Raw genomic sequence first — 16,610 nt, 5'->3', positions numbered from 1 at the left:
AATCATGGCTTTGTGAAATACATGTTTTGAGAAGAAAAGTGAACAATGCCACTCGGTTTTTATGTAGTCTTGTTTATTAATAAACAACATACAAAATATTTTCATCTATAAAGAATCAAACAATAAGAAATAATTTACTTGCTTTTAGCCTATGATATGAGTTAAAAATGATGTACACATATGAAACAATGCTGTGATGATTGCTGCCTGCAGTCATAAGGAGATCTGGATGACCATGTTTGTTTTTTCTTGTCTTTTAATTTGGACATTCACCGGACTTGAGTGTCTCTTTGCTTACTGCAAACTACTTTAACAGGGTTAATAGGGCATAACAGTTTAACTTGCCCATTTTAAAAGACTGAACAGCATCACTAATTGATGAAAGCTAGAACCTGGCTCCAAACCAGAACTGTCAAGATGAAGACCACCTGTGCTTTGTGACTGTTACTCTCAGGTGCTCTCTGCTACAGTCACAGCCTTGACAGACAGACTGCCCCTCTCCAGGTACCAGAGAGAAATGCCTATGCATGGGGTTATGGTGAACTTGGAGTATTGACCTTTCTACACAAACATTTGTTGTGATGACAAAATATCTCAAGTGATCTCTTTGGGCCAGTACTATAACAGAGTAATAAGCCCTCCTGTACAGCTGTCAAAACTGGTGGTCCACAGAATCACAGAATGGATGAGGTTGGAAGGGACCTCTTAAGATCATCTAGTCCAACCCCTTGGCACATTGCACAGGATGGCATCCAGGTGGGTTTTGAATGTCTCCAGCAGAGAAGAAGGCTCCACAACTTCTCTGGAAAACCTGTTCCAGTGCTCTGTCACCCTCACAATAAAGAACTGCCATCTCATATTGAGCCAGAACCTCCTATGCTTCAGTTTGTGCCCATTGCCTCTTGTCCTGTCACTGGGCACAACTGAAAAGATGCTGGCTCCGTCCTCACCCTCCCCTCAGATACTTATATACATTGCTGAGGTCTCCCCTCAGTCTTCTCTTTTCCAGGCTAAACAGGCCCAATTCTCTCAGAGTGTCCTCGTACAACAGGTGCTCCAGTCCTCTAAGCATCTTCGTAGTCCTCCTCTGGACTCACTCCAGTAGTTCTATGTCCCTCTTGTTCTGGGGAGTGCAGAACTGGACTCAGTACTCCAGGTGTGGCCTCACCAGGACTGAGTAGAGGGGTTAGGATCACCTCCCTTGACCTGCTGGCAACACTCTTCCGAATACCAGGATCCCATTGGCCTTTTTGGCCACCAGGGGACATTGCTGGCTCATGGTCAGCCTGCTGTCCACAAGGACTCCCAGGTCCCTCTCTGCAGAGCTGCACTCCAGTAGGTCACCCGCCAGCCTGTACTGGTGCTTGGGGTTATTCCTTCCTAGGTGCAGGACCCTGTGCTTGCCCTTGCTGAACTTAATGAGGTTCTTCTCGGCCCAAACCTCCAGGCAGAGGGTATGTATATGTGTTCCATTGTTGACCTCTCACTGGAATAAAAAATGGTGGTGTCTTCCTTATGTTCATCACCTGCAGGCAGTGTAGGATGAGAACATTATAAATAACATGTCATTTCATAAGGCCACAACTGCTGTGAGGTTTTCAACCTCGAGCTGGTTGGCAGCAAAGTGATAGGTATTAGGTAGTGCCAGCTTCCAAATGCATACAGCCACCCTCCTCTCAAGGTTAGCACAACTGAGGATGTGGTGTGAGTGCAGCAGAGGCGTAGCAACAAGCAGCACAGATCAGAAATTTGTGTTGCTGCCAAAACTTTTATAATCAGGGAACTGCAGTCTCAGTCTCTCAATAGGAAAGTTAGGGTGGTTGATTATCACAAAACTCTCAGTGATACTGTTTGCACAGGCAAACAGTAATGCACAGGCAAACAGTAATGCACAGGCAGAAACTACTCAGAGCTGTTTCTGTTCCTCCCCTTTCCAAGGCAGCTTGTCTTTCCTTATGATTCGCTCTTCTCCCCCATAAAGATATATCTCCAGTTTCGGTTGTTGCTGTATGTCACGCAATTTTCTCTTCAGTGACTTTGCTTATTTTGTGCCAAGATGAAGCATCATGGTATTGCACTGTATATATGTAAATTGTGCAAAGTTTGTAGTGAATGTAGATACTATGTCTGTAGTTCAGCTCTGGTTCAAGGAATGATAAGACAAACTTCACCCGTGTGAGGCATGAAAAAAATCAGCTCTTTCACCTTCCCTCCAGGAGAACCATGAGGTTCAGCCTGGTGGGGGTTTGGTCCTGCCTTCATAGAAGGTGGAATTAATCATACTGTGGAGGGCTGGAAGACATCTTCAAAGACCTCATCGTTGATGGCAATCTCATAAGCAGGTGGAGGAGTGAGCGGCTCCAATGGCTCAACCCTGTCTGCAGTACCTTTCACTTCATGGATGTCTGAAGTAAATCGCAATCTTGGGGGCAGCACCAGCTGCAAGTGCATCCTGGAGCCTGTGTCTGTCTCAGAGGTGCTCCTTGTGTCTGGTGCCACTGAGACCCTGAGGGTTTCCATCACAGTCTCTTCCTGGGCAGGTGATTCAATAGCTACATTGTAAGGGGGGGGTTCACTCAATGGTGAGGGCACTGAGCCTGGATTGGATGCAATTGTCCATATCGCTGGAACTGACATAGTCATCACCTCCTCGTATGTAGGTGCTTCATAGGCAGCATTCACCCTATGCACAAAAGCAGAATGTCAGTTACACTGATTATTTTACTGATTTTTTATTTTATTTTTCATGTAGAGGCTTGTAGTTTGAATAATGTAGAATAGGGGCCATGCTAGAATCAGTAGATGGAGCTGAGGCAGGATATTTCATGTGGTATTACTGCATGTCATATTCTGTTATTGCATCAGTTCACTTATCCAGCCAGCTTAATACCTTGCTTCCTAGTCTAGAGAGTGTCTTATCTGACCATTTTCCCACACTCACCAGAATAAGTTAAAAAAAAAAACAAAACAAAAGCAAAAACAAAAACACACTGTTCAATTCAATGTGTTAGGCTTAGCTTGATATCTACTCGTTTAAAATGTGCCAGCAGTGACAATTTACTACAAGGAGTTACTGATTACTAGTTATTTCTCTGAATAAAATAAGACTTTGCTTTTTATCTCTGTTTTAACACATTAGCTCAACGTTCATCAGTATTTAAGAATGTAAGTGGAGAAAAATAAATCATTTCATTTAAACAAGGATTTGCTATCCTGTCTTAAGAAGAATGTCTGCAGAGAAAATTGTTACTTTAGAAATGTTTTCCCTTTTAGGACATATGTTCAAATAAATAGATACTAGTTTACTTTTAGAATACTCCAAAACTATCAATGACAACTACAGAATTTATTTCTCTCTAATCTTTCTAAAAATAAACACAATAACATTTTTGCATTCTTACAACACCGTACATTTCAGAACATCAAGCAAATTATGCAGCTGGATAATGATTGTCTGGATTATAGTGACAAGGAAGCAAACATAAACAAACTCTTCAACTATAGTACACAGATTGTGGGTGAATTAGGTGATAAAGTGCAACCTGCAAACATGCATGAATCCAAAAAGCAATGTGAGTATTCAGAGACTCTCAAAATCAGATCCTGTTAATGTGAAATTGTGTTTTGAAGACTGGAAACACACCCAGTTACAGGTTCTTTTTTAAAAGTTTGCCAAAGAACAGTTGCTTCGGAGGTCAGGTTTATAGAACTAAACCAAGCTAACATTCAGTATTACCTCAGCATTTTTTCTTTTTCCTTGTCTGACTCATTGGCGGCAGGACTTGATTACTCAAGGGGAGATAAAACTAGGCCTGATCTGTTTAACCTTGGTAACCTTGGAAATAGTTAGTGAATCAGTTCCCAGGAGGAAGAAAATATGTATTGGACAGGATAAAGGAGATTCATAGCACAGACATTTGTAAGCTATACCAGAGTAATGAAGGAAAACAACCTAAAAAACCTTTTGTCTTCTGAATTGGTTTCTGTGTTTGATTCCCTAGTGGAAGGGCAGCAAAACAAAATGATTTTAAGGAGAGAGAGAGAGTGAGTCACAGAGGAATAACTGAGTTGGTGCTTACCCTGCTTGGCTTTGTCTGTTTGGAGGTATCTCATTTGTGTCATGTCGGTGTCGATTCTTCAAGTAACACTCAACAAACACGCTCAGCAAATAACCAATCAGGCATACTCCACCTACCCCTAGGAAGAAGTAGCCTATTGGGTTAATGTTAGATGAAATGGCTAGCATGGTGACCCCAATGAGAAGAGCAGCAGTGAAAAGAAGCAACAAGGCTTGGCGGATGTTCTTCCAGTGTGACTCTAACCACATGGTAGTATGGGTGGTGGTAGCAGACATTTGAGAACGGATAACCAGTTAAGGGGACAGACATCTGTGGAAGATAAAAATATTTTTTTTCAGGTTGAAATGTGGCTATACAAACACATTACCAGTATCACGACCAAAATAACATACATGCACGTTTATTCCATCATGAGAACAGGCAGCTATAGACTGTATGTTCTCATGATGGAATATTACCCATCATGGAATCCAGTAGTAAGCCTGCGAGATCTGTGCATAGATAGATGCCAATGTAAATTTACTAGAATTTCCTGTGTGGGTGCACACTGAATAATGGGAGTGCTTGGACTTGAAGGCATGAAACATAAAATGCTTAAATCGACCATTAGCACTTACTCTCAGGCTTATCTAAAGTGGTAGAGTTACCTATTAGAGAAATCTAGGATGCAAATTTGATTCTGTGCACTTTGCATAAAAGTAATAAACGGAATAGATGTAAAGGTTTATTCTAGGACATTTTAAAATTGCATAATGAACATTCAGGTACTAGTTCAGATCACAGAATAAACATCGCCAAAGGTGCTCTCTGTCCCAGTAACTGAATGCCCTCTGTGTAGCATTTTAGCAATAACGTTATATTAGGTTCTAGATATAGCTTCAGTATGTCTGTTTTTGTAAAATGTAGACACATTTTAGTACAAGTCTATATCTTCAGTTCTTTTCTTTTGATCTACATTTTTTTTTCACCATTCTATTCTCACCAGTGCCCCTCCTATCCTTAGTTCCAAACCATGTATCTCTGAAAGAGACAGTAGTTGTTGTGTACAGTCAATATGGAATGAATACCAAGGATCTGTGGTATTCAAGAAATACAATCATTAAATAGTCATCTAGTATGTGTTACACTACACTAACATATATCCCACTGTTTTGATGACGACTGCTTTAAATGAAAAAAGTATGACAAAATAGGCATGTTTTAATTACTATAAATATCCAAACAAATACAGTTTTATATAGTTCCATGTTACATTGTGTGCTTTTGCACACTAAATGTATTCTCTAGTTACAGAGCAAAAACATGTAAATTTTTATATATATATAAATGCCAGATAAAGAAACACATTATTTCTGAACAGGTTATGTTCTTAGTACCTTGTTTACTTTCAGCTTTAAACATAGACTTACCAGAATGAGGCTTTGGTAGGTAGGAACAGTCATGTTTTCACTTCTATCTTCATCACAAGGAGATTCATACAAGCTCTTCTGTCCCTGCTTCTTCCCCTTCTGATCTGAGGGCAGGATACTAGTAAAAACTTTCCCTTCCTCCTTTTGAGTCTTCTTTCAGGGAGACGAGGAAGACTTATTTTGAAAGTAAAAGCTGGAAACTAGTGAATATGGGTAGGCACAAAACCACAGGGAGATCCTGTTGTGCTAGTCTTGCGTGGGAAAGTAGAACCTCAGCTTTCCAGGTTCTGATTCTGAAAAAATTTCTGGACGATCACATACCTTCTGTACTTTCCCAGCTCTTCCAGGTCTGTCCCACAAAAGCAGGAAACTCATTAGAAAAGAGGGCGGAGTAAACAGAGGGGGAGTGCTTACCTGCGTCAGATATGTTCTACTTTCATAAGAGAAACTCTGCTCCGAAAATTACATTCTCTCCATACAGCAGAAGAATCTTGATCTCTGCCTCACAAAGCAGGAAGGACTGCAGATCCAGCCCACATCTCATGGCCCACATATAAATCTGTTTATGAGTTCTGTAAAATGTAAATTAGTACATTTTTCTATCCTGATTGGGTGCTGCAAGTCAGGTATTTTTTTATGACCTCTTTGATTTTACAGACAAAAGGAAAAAAGGTTTCTATTTTATGGAGGGCTGCATTAAAATCCTTTTTACTTCCAGGTGTATCTGGGAATGAGGAATATTGGTAATCAACAGAGCAGGTACAGAATTACTTTTTGAAGTCTGTTACCACCTGTACCTTTATGTCTGAAAATCATTGGAAGTTCTCAAACACTGAACATGAGTTATGTCAAGGGGCTAGCTGCAGCTCATGTTTATTTGTAATAGGAATATGTCCTGCCAACTGTTTTTTAATTAATTTTGAGGTTATAATTCACCATGGGCCAACAAGGTATGGTATGGAGTTTAACAAAGATAAACGTAAAGTCGTGGATGGGTGGAATAATGTCAAGCAGGTTGGGGTCTGGAATGGAGCTCTACTGAAATACGCCTGGTGGTCATGATAAACAACAAGCTATGCAAGAGTCAGCAGTTTTTGCTAGAAGCACTGGAAGCAAACTGTCCTGAGCTGCATCAGTAAGAGTATAGTCAAGAGACCAAGGGTGTGATTATTTCACTCTACTCAGCACTTGTTATGGCATACCAAGATTATTGAGTACAGTGTTGGTCCTTCCAACAATTGAACAACTGGATGAGATCCAGTGAACTGCCACCAAGATTTGAGTGTTGGAGAACTTGAGAAGTTAAGAGAGGTTGAAGGAATTGGGTTTGTACAGCCTAGAGAATGGAAGGCTTGAACAGGTGGGGAATGCCTACTCATGGTTTTCCAATACTTAGTAGGTAGTTACAGAGAGGCTGGTGGTACTCTTTTCACAAGGATGCATGGTGACAGGCAGGATGCAATAGGGAAGAGGGGAGCTTTCTGAATGTGAGAAACAATTTTCAATGTGAAAACAAGTAAATGTTGCAGTTACTTGCCCAGAAAAGTGATGGAATCATCTTGGCTGGAAATAGTTAAGACTCAGCTGAGTTTAAAGCCCTGGTTTCAGACTAGATGGTCACCCCTTCTAGCATAGACTTGTTTATGCTTCTATGTTTCTATTATTTTTACCTTTAGAGTTGCCTTTTTGGCTGGTAACATATAAAGACGTTCAGCTCTCTGGTTGTTGCCAATTCTTTGCTTTCAAGAGAATTCCATTGAAGATGCAAGACTTAACATCCATGTAAAGAGGAGGAAGTCAGGCTTCTGGTGTGAGCATGTCATTCTGCAGGACTATCATCAAAATAGGAAAAATGATTTGTTTCTTATAGCCTTTTCTGTTTTGGGGTTGCCTAATGTTGAGAACACCTTAACTGATAAGGACGATTTGACAAAACTGTTTTCACAGTTTCTCTGCACAGAAAGTATGACTGAATGGTGGTGGAGTCTGATGCCTGAGTACAAACAGCAACTTCCTTCTAACCAGGTAGCTAGTAGGTTGGTAATTGTTAGAACTGTTTCTTAGAAATAAAAGATTTAAATCCTACTTGGTTTAGGAGGGAATAAAAATACACATTAGACCTTGGCTAAGTGTTCTACTTACTGAGCTATTCTAATAAAAGAGCATCACTATCAGAAGAATTATTTCTAAAGAAAATATTTCCAGTTTTTAAAGTAGGAAGTTAAAGTATGATTTGACAAGGCAGCTGAATAAAACTAATAGATAACTGCTGTGGACATTGGTAGCCCTATCTCCTTTTGCCCTCTTCTCCATCTGCCATCTATCAAGACCTGTCCTTGCAGGGATTCTAGCGATCAGCTGATCCCTCTCGGAGCCAGCTCAGCTGTCTAAGCTAGCCAGAAAGTATTTACATTTTTCCAGAGTGGATTATTTGCCAATTTATTGGGCCGAATCTGATCTCCAAAAGATCATCTAACCACTAGATCCCCATTCAAAGGAAGCAATACAAATGCATAACTGGAGTGGTGGAGGGCATGGGAGGAAGAGCAGGAATATCTCTTATATCTGCAGTGTGCACCATTTGATCAACCCAGCCCAAACTATTGGAGTAGAAGGAAGTTCTTTGACTGAGTAAGCAACAAAGCCCTGCAGAAAGGTGTAGAAGCTGATTCACCTTGCCTGTTAATTGTATCAGGAATTTCTAGCACAGACTGATAACTTGAGGCAACTTCCAGCTCTGGTATCTACACTGACTATCAAATCCCATCTTAAAGTACTTATCTTTCTACAAGCTTCCTTCTGCAGAGAGCCACAGCACTGCAGTCATCTGCACGTTTTCCTGTGGGAAGTAGAAACGTAAAAACTGCTTAGGGGCTAGGTCTTTTTGCCAAGTCGGGAGAAAGTTATGAAGGTGGAAAAACCTTCATTATTTGATGGAAAACTACCTATGCGATTGGAAAGGCTTTGTTTGACTTGTGGAAAGCCAAAAAGAAATAGCTTTTGTTGAGATTTTTTGTAGTGGTTTTGAGTGGTGCACCGTTTTTAAAAGTATTTATAGACATAGTTATGAAATACCAGGACAAAAAAAAAATTAAAAAAAAAAATAAAAAGGCTAGAAATGGTGGTTATCTCTGTTGCATTAGTTGTTACTTTTATTACTTCAGTTTATTTCAGTTTGTTCTGGGTCTGGCTGTGATGGAGGTAACTTTCCTTGCAGTGGCCCATATATAGTGTTGTGCTCTGCACTTGTAACTAGAAAAGCACTGGTATCACACCAGTGTTTTTTTCCATTGCTGAGCAGTGCTGGCACAGCATCAAGACCCTCTCCAAACCTCTCAAAGCCAGGAGGCTGGTGGTGGGCTGGGTGGGGAGGGGACATCACCAGGGCAGCTGACCCAAACTGACCAAAGATATATTGCGTACCATATGATGTCACACAGCAATAAAAGCTGGGCTAGGGGAAAGAGAAAGTGTGGGGGGTGGGCCCTCATTATGAAGACATCTGTCCTCCTCAAAAAAAAGGTTTTTGTGTTTGTGTGTTGAGGCCCTTGTTCAAAGGACATGTCTGAACATCACATGTTGATGGGAAGTAGAGAATAATTTTATTCTCTTTGCTTTTGCTCAGCCTATGCTCCTTTTTTTTTTTCCTTTTTTTTTTTTTTTTTTCCTTTCCACTCTTTCTTTTCCCTTTAATTAAATTATCATTATCTCAACCCATGAACCTTTTTTTCCTGTCATCATTTCTTCTACTCCTTTTCTTTTGAGGATGGGGAGTGGGAGAATGGTTGTGGTGGAACTTAGCTGCCTAGCGGGGTAAGACCACAGTAACTACTGTATATTTAATTCAAGGAATTTTAAGGATTTCTGAGATGAATATTTAGGAATGATTTTTATGCATTTACAAGAAAAATACTTTGTAATGCATCTGTGAGTGCATTAATTCAGCATTTCTCTCAATATGATACAGACTGCTGTGTGAATCTAAAGATATAATGCTGTATGAACATTTTGCATTTTTGAATGATTTGTGAGATTTCTGTGTCTGCCATTCTGATTATCTCCTTAGTTGGGTTCAGACTGACGTTGCTTACAGTGTGTCACTATCCATAACAATGAAAATTCAATCACATGACCGCATCAGGAAGTTTGTGGTGATACCAAGATTTAGAGAACCCAGAGTTGTTTGGGAAAGGCCTGAATAGGTATTACTATGCCGTGGTTACAAAACAAGGGGTGCAAGTCAGGGAGAGTAAACAAGGACATTTATACTCTCATCCTAAACTCTCTCCCTTTCATGTGAAGTAGACATGCTTTTTATAAAAAAGAGTTTTCTATTTGCGTTCTCTATTGTTCGGGCATGCTGTGGGGATCAGTCTTCATTTGATAGCAGATCTCCTAAGACCACAGGTCTTGTTTTTCAGTCTTTCTTCCAGTACCTCTTTGTTGATCTTTGTTCTTCATTCAGTCTCTAAGTATCAGTTCACCTTTCCCCTGTTTCTTCTTACTATCTATTTTACCTCCTGCCCAGGCTGCTACTAATTAACTTAGTACCTAGTGTAACCTCATTTATCAGGTGGGTATGCAGAGAACTTGCTTTATTCCAAAGGGCTTGTGACGTAGATACCATGGCACCATTAATCTCTCTGTAATCACTAAATCTATAACCTTTTCCTGAAGCAATTTCTGAGAGTCTGCACAAGTATTATGAACAAAGTGGTACAGAACCACCTTTTCCTGTCTTGTCTACTACTTGTTTTGACTCCCAGATTCTGCTTAGTCACCTTTGTAAAGCATGACTTCATTTTTTTCTGTTGAGACTACTCTGTGTCAAAGGCATTATTATGTTGTATCTATGGGGCTGCCATGACCTGTGGTCAATACAGTTGTGGTCAGTCTGATGTCTGGATTATGAGGAAGTAAAACCCCAACAAAGTTACACCTGTGCTTGGATGTTCAAAAATGTGTGTAATTTTGAGAATGACCGTTATGCTTGAATGTTCATGGTTGAATAAACATTCGTTTCTTGGGAACCAGCAGATTCTTTCCATCTTCCAGCTTATTCCAGTTCTTATTGGATCAAGGTGAAAGTCGTTTTATGTGTAGTCACTGTATGGTGTTTTGTTGGCATGTCTATCTTCTACCTGCAGTGACTTTTCTGTATCAGTCATGGTAGAAATTTGTTCATAGAAAGACTCATGTTGCAGGGATAGCTTCTACTGTTGCTAGTAGCTCCTGATCTGTCTCCGGAATACCTGAAAAACATGTAAGAAGTGTTTTCAGGGCTGTCTACACATTTGAAGTACACAAGTATTTAAAATTAGTGAAGCAGTGCCCCCTTTTATGTCATGAGAATGGCAGAAGAGTAACAAGCATTTACCAAGGCTGTGGTATTTGAGGATTTTATCTCTTATTTCAGCCTTTTGTATTCACATTTTTAGTGTTTTCTCTGAAATAAAAAAAAATAAAAATAAAAAAGAGGAGGTCTAGAAACTTCCTCAGCTTCTTATTTTGCAACTTGCTTATGACAGAAGCTATAAACCTCAGATTTCATTTGCACCGGTAAAATTTTCTGCAGCTGGTTATGTTTTATGACAGAACCTAGTCTGGTCTGTATCGTTTGTCTTTTGTTGGAGGACTTTCCATACTTTGTAGGATCTCTACACATGCAATAGTTGTATTGCTGAAAAATCAGATGTTGCTACATGTAAGATGTAAATTGCCAGTATACGCTCTTTTGAAGGAGAGCACCCCAGTCACTGTAATGCTACTAAATGGAGTATAAGGGTCACTTCTCCTTTCATGCTAATTGACATCTCCTAAAGTGGATCATAAAGAGGAGGAAAGAACCTGACTGTGACCAGAGGCAAGGAAGGAGGGCAGTTTTTCACAATATTCTAGTCAACTGCTAGAATATTGTGAAAGAATCAAGTGGAATATGTATTGTGAAAAGAGGAAGTGAGAAGAAATTGTTTTAAAATGAAATTAAGAAATCAATTGAGAATAGTTAAAAGAACATGGGAAGATCATGTACTCTTATACTAGACTATATTAGGTCATGCTGGAAATAAGAGAGAATAAGACCTGAATATGCAGAGCAACTTTATTGTAGGACAGTGTTTGCATCCCCTTTCTGCAGACATAAAGCCAAAGCAGATGATATGCAGTAAGAAAAGTTAACATGTATTTGCTGCATATTTCTTGTGCCCTTGTCTTCATCTCTGCTCCTAGCGAAATATTCTTGCTGCTTATGTTGCCAATACATAGGGTTGTCCTCCTGACATGCTCTAAATTGCTAACAAGGCATTAAGCTAACAAAGTAAAAAAGAAAAAAAGCACAAGTTTTCACTCTGTTTTGCTTCAGCCATACAATAGAAGCAACTTACCTCCGAGACAAGAAGCTAGAAACTTTTTTTTTTTTTTTTGCCTCTGGAAAAAAATGAGCATTACATTTCAGTTACATCTCTTCAAATAGGCATTTATATGTGTCAGTGAAAGAGCATTTTCTTTGTTACACTATGAAAGCAAGAAGGTATGTGAGCTAAAAAGGGTGCATCTTTTAGCTTGTCATGATTTGCAAGGTGTGAACTGTCAGTTTACTTGGCTCCATTTGGTTGCCAAGGCACAGTGCTGGCTCATGTTCAGCTTTCTGTCAACCAAAACCCCAGATCCCTTTCTGTGGGACTGCCCTTCAGCATCTCATCTCCCAGTCTGTACATGTAGCCAGGGTTGCCTCTTCCCAGGTGCAGAATCCAGCACTTGCTCTTGTTAAACTTCATATTGTTGGTGATTGCCCAGCTCTAGTTTCCCTAGATCTCTCTGCAAGGCCTCACCACTCCTGACAGAGTCAACAGCTCCACCCAATTTGGTATTGTCCATGAACTTGCTCAAAACACCTTCAAGTCCTACAGCCAAATCATTTAAGAAAACAATAGAAGAAGAAGAGGACTGGTCCTAGAATGGAGCCCTGGGGAACCCCACTAATGACAGGTCATCATCCCAATGTAACCCCATTTACAAGAACCCTTTGAGCCTGACCCATCTGCCGATAGTTCACACATCTTATTATGCTTTTATCTGACTGTATTCTGGTCATTTTGTCCAGAAGGATACTGTGAGAGACAGTATTGCAAGCTTTGCTGAAATCCAGAATGATTACATCACCTGGCTTCCTTTGGTCAACTAGACGGGTGATCTTATCATAAAAGGAAATTAAATTTATTAAACATGACTTTCCTCTTGTGAACCCACATTGGCTTTTACCAATGCATTGTCCTTCAGGTGTTTTTCAAAAACTCACAGAATAATCTCCATAATTTTACCAGGCACTGAAGTGAGACTGACAGGCCTGTAATTGGCAGGATCTTATATCCTGCCCTTCTTGAAAACCGGGACCACATTTGCCAGTTTCCAGTCAAGTGGACCTCTTCAGATTCCCAAGACTGTTGAAAAATCATTGAGAGAGGTCTCACCATGACATCAGCCAGCTCTCTGAGTACCCTGGGATGAATTCCATTAGGCCCAATGGACTTATATGCATCCAGGTGGAGCAGCAAATCCTGCACAAGTAAGTTTGGGGTTGACTGTGAGTTTATTGTTCCCACAGTCATGGTCCTACTCAGAGCAGCTGAGGTTCCAGAGCCTGTGATTGTTGTTGAAGACAGGAATGAAAAATGCATTAAAAGTCTCTCTCTGTTTTGTCTATGTCCCTGTTTGTTAGGTGACCACCCTCATCAAGTATGGGACCAATGTTTGCTCTGGTCCACCTTTTCCTGTTAAGATACTTAAAAAAGCATTTTTTTTAAATTGTCCCCTACACTACTGGCAAGCTTCAACTCTAATTGAGCCTTGGCCATTTGAATTCTCTCCCTACAAAGGTGAGCAGCATCCCTGTAGTCCTTCCACGTTGCCTGACCTTGCTTCCACTTCCATACACTTTCATTTTCTGCTTATGCACTGGAAGATCCCTGCTCAGCCATGCTGGCTTTCTGCCCATCCTGTTCGTCTTCTAACATTTTGGAATTGCCTGTTCCTGTGCTCTTAGAAGATAGTGCTTGAAAACTGACAACCAGTGATGGACCCAATGTCTTTAAAAGCAGTTTTCCAGCAGACTGAAGTCTGCTCTCCTCCAATCCAGGGCTGAAGTTTTGGTAGCAGTTTTCCTTCAATCACCAAAGATTTTAAACTCAACTACCTCATGGTCACTATGGCCAAGGTGGCCACCTATTGCCACTTCACCCACAACATCATCCCTGTTTACAAGTAACAGATCCAGGAGTGCACCTTTTCTAGTCATCTCTCTTTGTATCTGTACCAAGAAATTATCATCAAGGTGCTTCAGGAATCTCCTGGGCTTGCTTGTCTCAGCTATGTGATGTTCCCAGTTGACATCTGGCAGGTTGAAGCTGCTCATAAGAACAAGGGCAGCTGATCTAGTTCTGATCTAGTTCAGCTGATCTAAGAGCAAGTGCCGGGTCCTGCACCTGGGACGGGGAAACCCTGGCTGCACGTACAGACTGGGCGATGAGACGCTGGAGAGCAGCCTAGAAGAGAGGGATCTGGGGGTCGTGATAGACAGCAAGTTGAATATGAGCCAGCAGTGTGCCCTGGCAGCCAGGAGGGCCAATCGTATCCTGGGGTGCATCAAGAACGGCATCGCTAGTAGGTCAAGGGAGGTGATTGTCCCGCTCTACTCTGCGCTGGTGCGGCCTCACCTCGAGTACTGTGTGCAGTTCTGGGCACCACAGTATAAAAAGGACATGAAACTGTTGGAGAGTGTCCAGAGGAGGGCTACGAAGATGGTGAAAGGCCTTGAGGGGAAGACGTACGAGGAACGGCTGAGGTCACTGGGCCTGTTCAGCCTGGAGAAGAGGAGGCTGAGGGGAGACCTCATCGCAGTCTACAACTTCCTCGTAAGGGGTTGTCAAGAGGCAGGAGACCTTTTCTCCATTAACACTAGTGACAGGACCCGCGGGAACGGGGTTAAGCTGAGGCAGGGGAAATTTAGGCTGGACGTCAGGAGGGGGTTCTTCACAGAGAGGGTGGTTGCACACTGGAACAGGCTCCCCAGGGAAGTGGTCACTGCACCGAGCCTGTCTGAATTTAAGAAGAGATTGGACTGTGAACTTAGGCACATGGTCTGAACTTTTGGGTAGACCTGTGCGGTGTCGAGAGTTGGACTTGATGATCCTTAAGGGTCCCTTCCAACTCAGGATATTCTATGATTCTATGATTCTATGATCTAGCAGATCTCTAAAGATAAGTTCATCAGTGTGGTCATCATGGCCGGGTGTTCTATAGCAGACTCCCACAATGACATTCTCTTTATTTTCATGTCCCTTGATTCTTATCCAGAGGCTCTCAATCCCATTGCTGCCGACTGCAAGCACTGTACAGTCCAGTGCCTCCATTATATACAGAGCCACCACCCTCCTTGCTTGCCCTGCCTGCCCCTTCTGAAGAGCCTGTAACCATCCATCACAACATACCAGTCACAGGTCTCTTCCTACCAGGTTTCACTTATGCCAATGATGTACTAGCTCCGGGACTGGGCCAAGACTTCTTGCGCCTCTTGACTGTTTCTCATGCTGTGTGCATTTGTGTAGAAATGTTTCAGATGTGCTTCAGTGAACCCAGACCCTTGTGGGACAGACTGAAGGCTCTTACTAGAATGCAGTCCCTCAGTTTTTGGCATGCAGTCTCATAGCTTATCACTGGCAGGCCCATTTTTGTCCCTTTCCCCCTTTGAATCTAGTTTAAAGTCCTATTAATCAACCCTGGTAACTCTTGGGCAAAAATCATTTTCCTCCTCTGAGAAAGCTTCCCATAAGGACCCAGTAGGCCTGGTATTATGTAGACCTTCCCATGATCAAGAAACCCAAAATCATGTTGGTGGCACCAGCCTCAGAGCCACATATTGATCTGCTGGGTCTGCCTGTTCCTTTTAGTGTTGATCCCCATTACTGGAAGGATAGAGAAAAACCCTACCTGTGCACCTGATCCTTTAACCAATAGCCCCAAAGCCCTAAAGTCCCTTTTCATTGATCCTGGACTTCTCTTTGCTACCTCATTAATGCCAATGTGAAAAACCAATAAAGGGTAATAATCAGAGTGACATTCCAGGCGAATGACTTTCTGAGCAACGTCTCTTACCTGAGCCCCAGGTAGACAGCAGACTTCCTTATCCCTGTGGGTTGGGTCTGGATGACAAATTGGGCCCTCTGTTCCCTTCAGAATGGAGTTTCCTATGACTATAACCCTTCTTTTAACCTATAACCCTTCTTAACCCATACACCACTTTTGCTTTCTCTGGAATTCCTTGTGTTTTTAAAGGGAGCTCTCTTTTATTAAGGCTTCTGAGAGATAGCTTTCTTGTTCACTGTAGACTACAAAAAACACGACATGCAACATGTGGAATTAAGTGTATGTCTGGTTGAACAGATAGCTTTGACAAAATTTACTACAGGTGGTAACTGTGCATGGAGTGATGACTGGTTGCAAAGGGTCTTTCTGTGAATATGAGAAGATTGCCAATGAAGGGGGAATTGCAGGGTAGAGTGGACATTGTTCATGGACATCTGTATTGGACTGAAGTCATATTTGATGCCAAAAAGGATCTGCATGATAATTCCACTGTTTATTGAGAAGAGCTGCTGAGCCTGATGGCAACCTCTGATTAGTAAGACTGTTCTGTGACCTTACCTGCAGTTGGAAGACATCAGAGTGATTCAGGAAACATTGTTAACTCTTTGAAAACCTCTCATCTGAGTGCTCTCACTTTGGGTATATGGAAGGTCATAGTTCAGCCTGGAGAGACTTGTTAAAATATATTGGAACTACTGATGAGGTATATATTCTCATCTGCTGTCTCCTCTCTTCCTCCCAGCAACCTCCAAATTTTGTCTTACTTGATAAAAAAGGTTTAATAGCCTCCTTTCAGTCAATAAATATTTGTCAAAGCAAGTATCAAATGCTCTCTGCTGCCACACATAGTTGTACCACTAGACCTACTTTATTTTTATGTGTCCTTATTTCACAAACAAATAAATGACCCTTGGTTTTATTTCCTACATATTCCTATGCTCTACATAAACCATCTTTGCCATTCTCCTGACATCCTGTCATT

At 41.4% G+C, this 16,610-nt stretch overlaps 1 protein-coding gene across 1 annotated transcript; it reads right to left on the bottom strand.

The window, feature by feature from the left end:
- Positions 1-2,277: 2,277 nt before the first annotated feature.
- Positions 2,278-4,327, bottom strand: TMEM139 (transmembrane protein 139). The gene is made up of 2 exons (XM_032184037.1): positions 4,080-4,327; positions 2,278-2,683 (listed from the first exon to the last, which is right to left on the bottom strand). Exons 1-2 carry the CDS (start codon positions 4,325-4,327, stop codon positions 2,278-2,280), a joined length of 654 nt encoding a protein of 217 aa, XP_032039928.1.
- Positions 4,328-16,610: the final 12,283 nt, after the last annotated feature.

This window comes from Aythya fuligula, chromosome 1 (assembly GCF_009819795.1).
Source record: "Aythya fuligula isolate bAytFul2 chromosome 1, bAytFul2.pri, whole genome shotgun sequence".
In the NCBI taxonomy this organism is placed as follows: Eukaryota; Metazoa; Chordata; class Aves; order Anseriformes; family Anatidae; genus Aythya; species Aythya fuligula.
Note: the sequence above shows the minus strand (reverse complement) of the source record. Positions and strands in the feature narration are given on the sequence as shown.

What these genes read in the sequence shown, in the direction of transcription:
- TMEM139 (XM_032184037.1), bottom strand. Translation starts at nt 4,327, where the DNA reads ATGTGGTTAGAGTCACACTGGAAGAACATCCGCCAAGCCTTGTTGCTT. An exon ending in AACAGACAAAGCCAAGCAGG is followed by an intron (nt 2,684 to 4,079) that starts GTAAGCACCAAC and finishes TTTTGTGCATAG; the next exon opens with GGTGAATGCTGCCTATGAAG.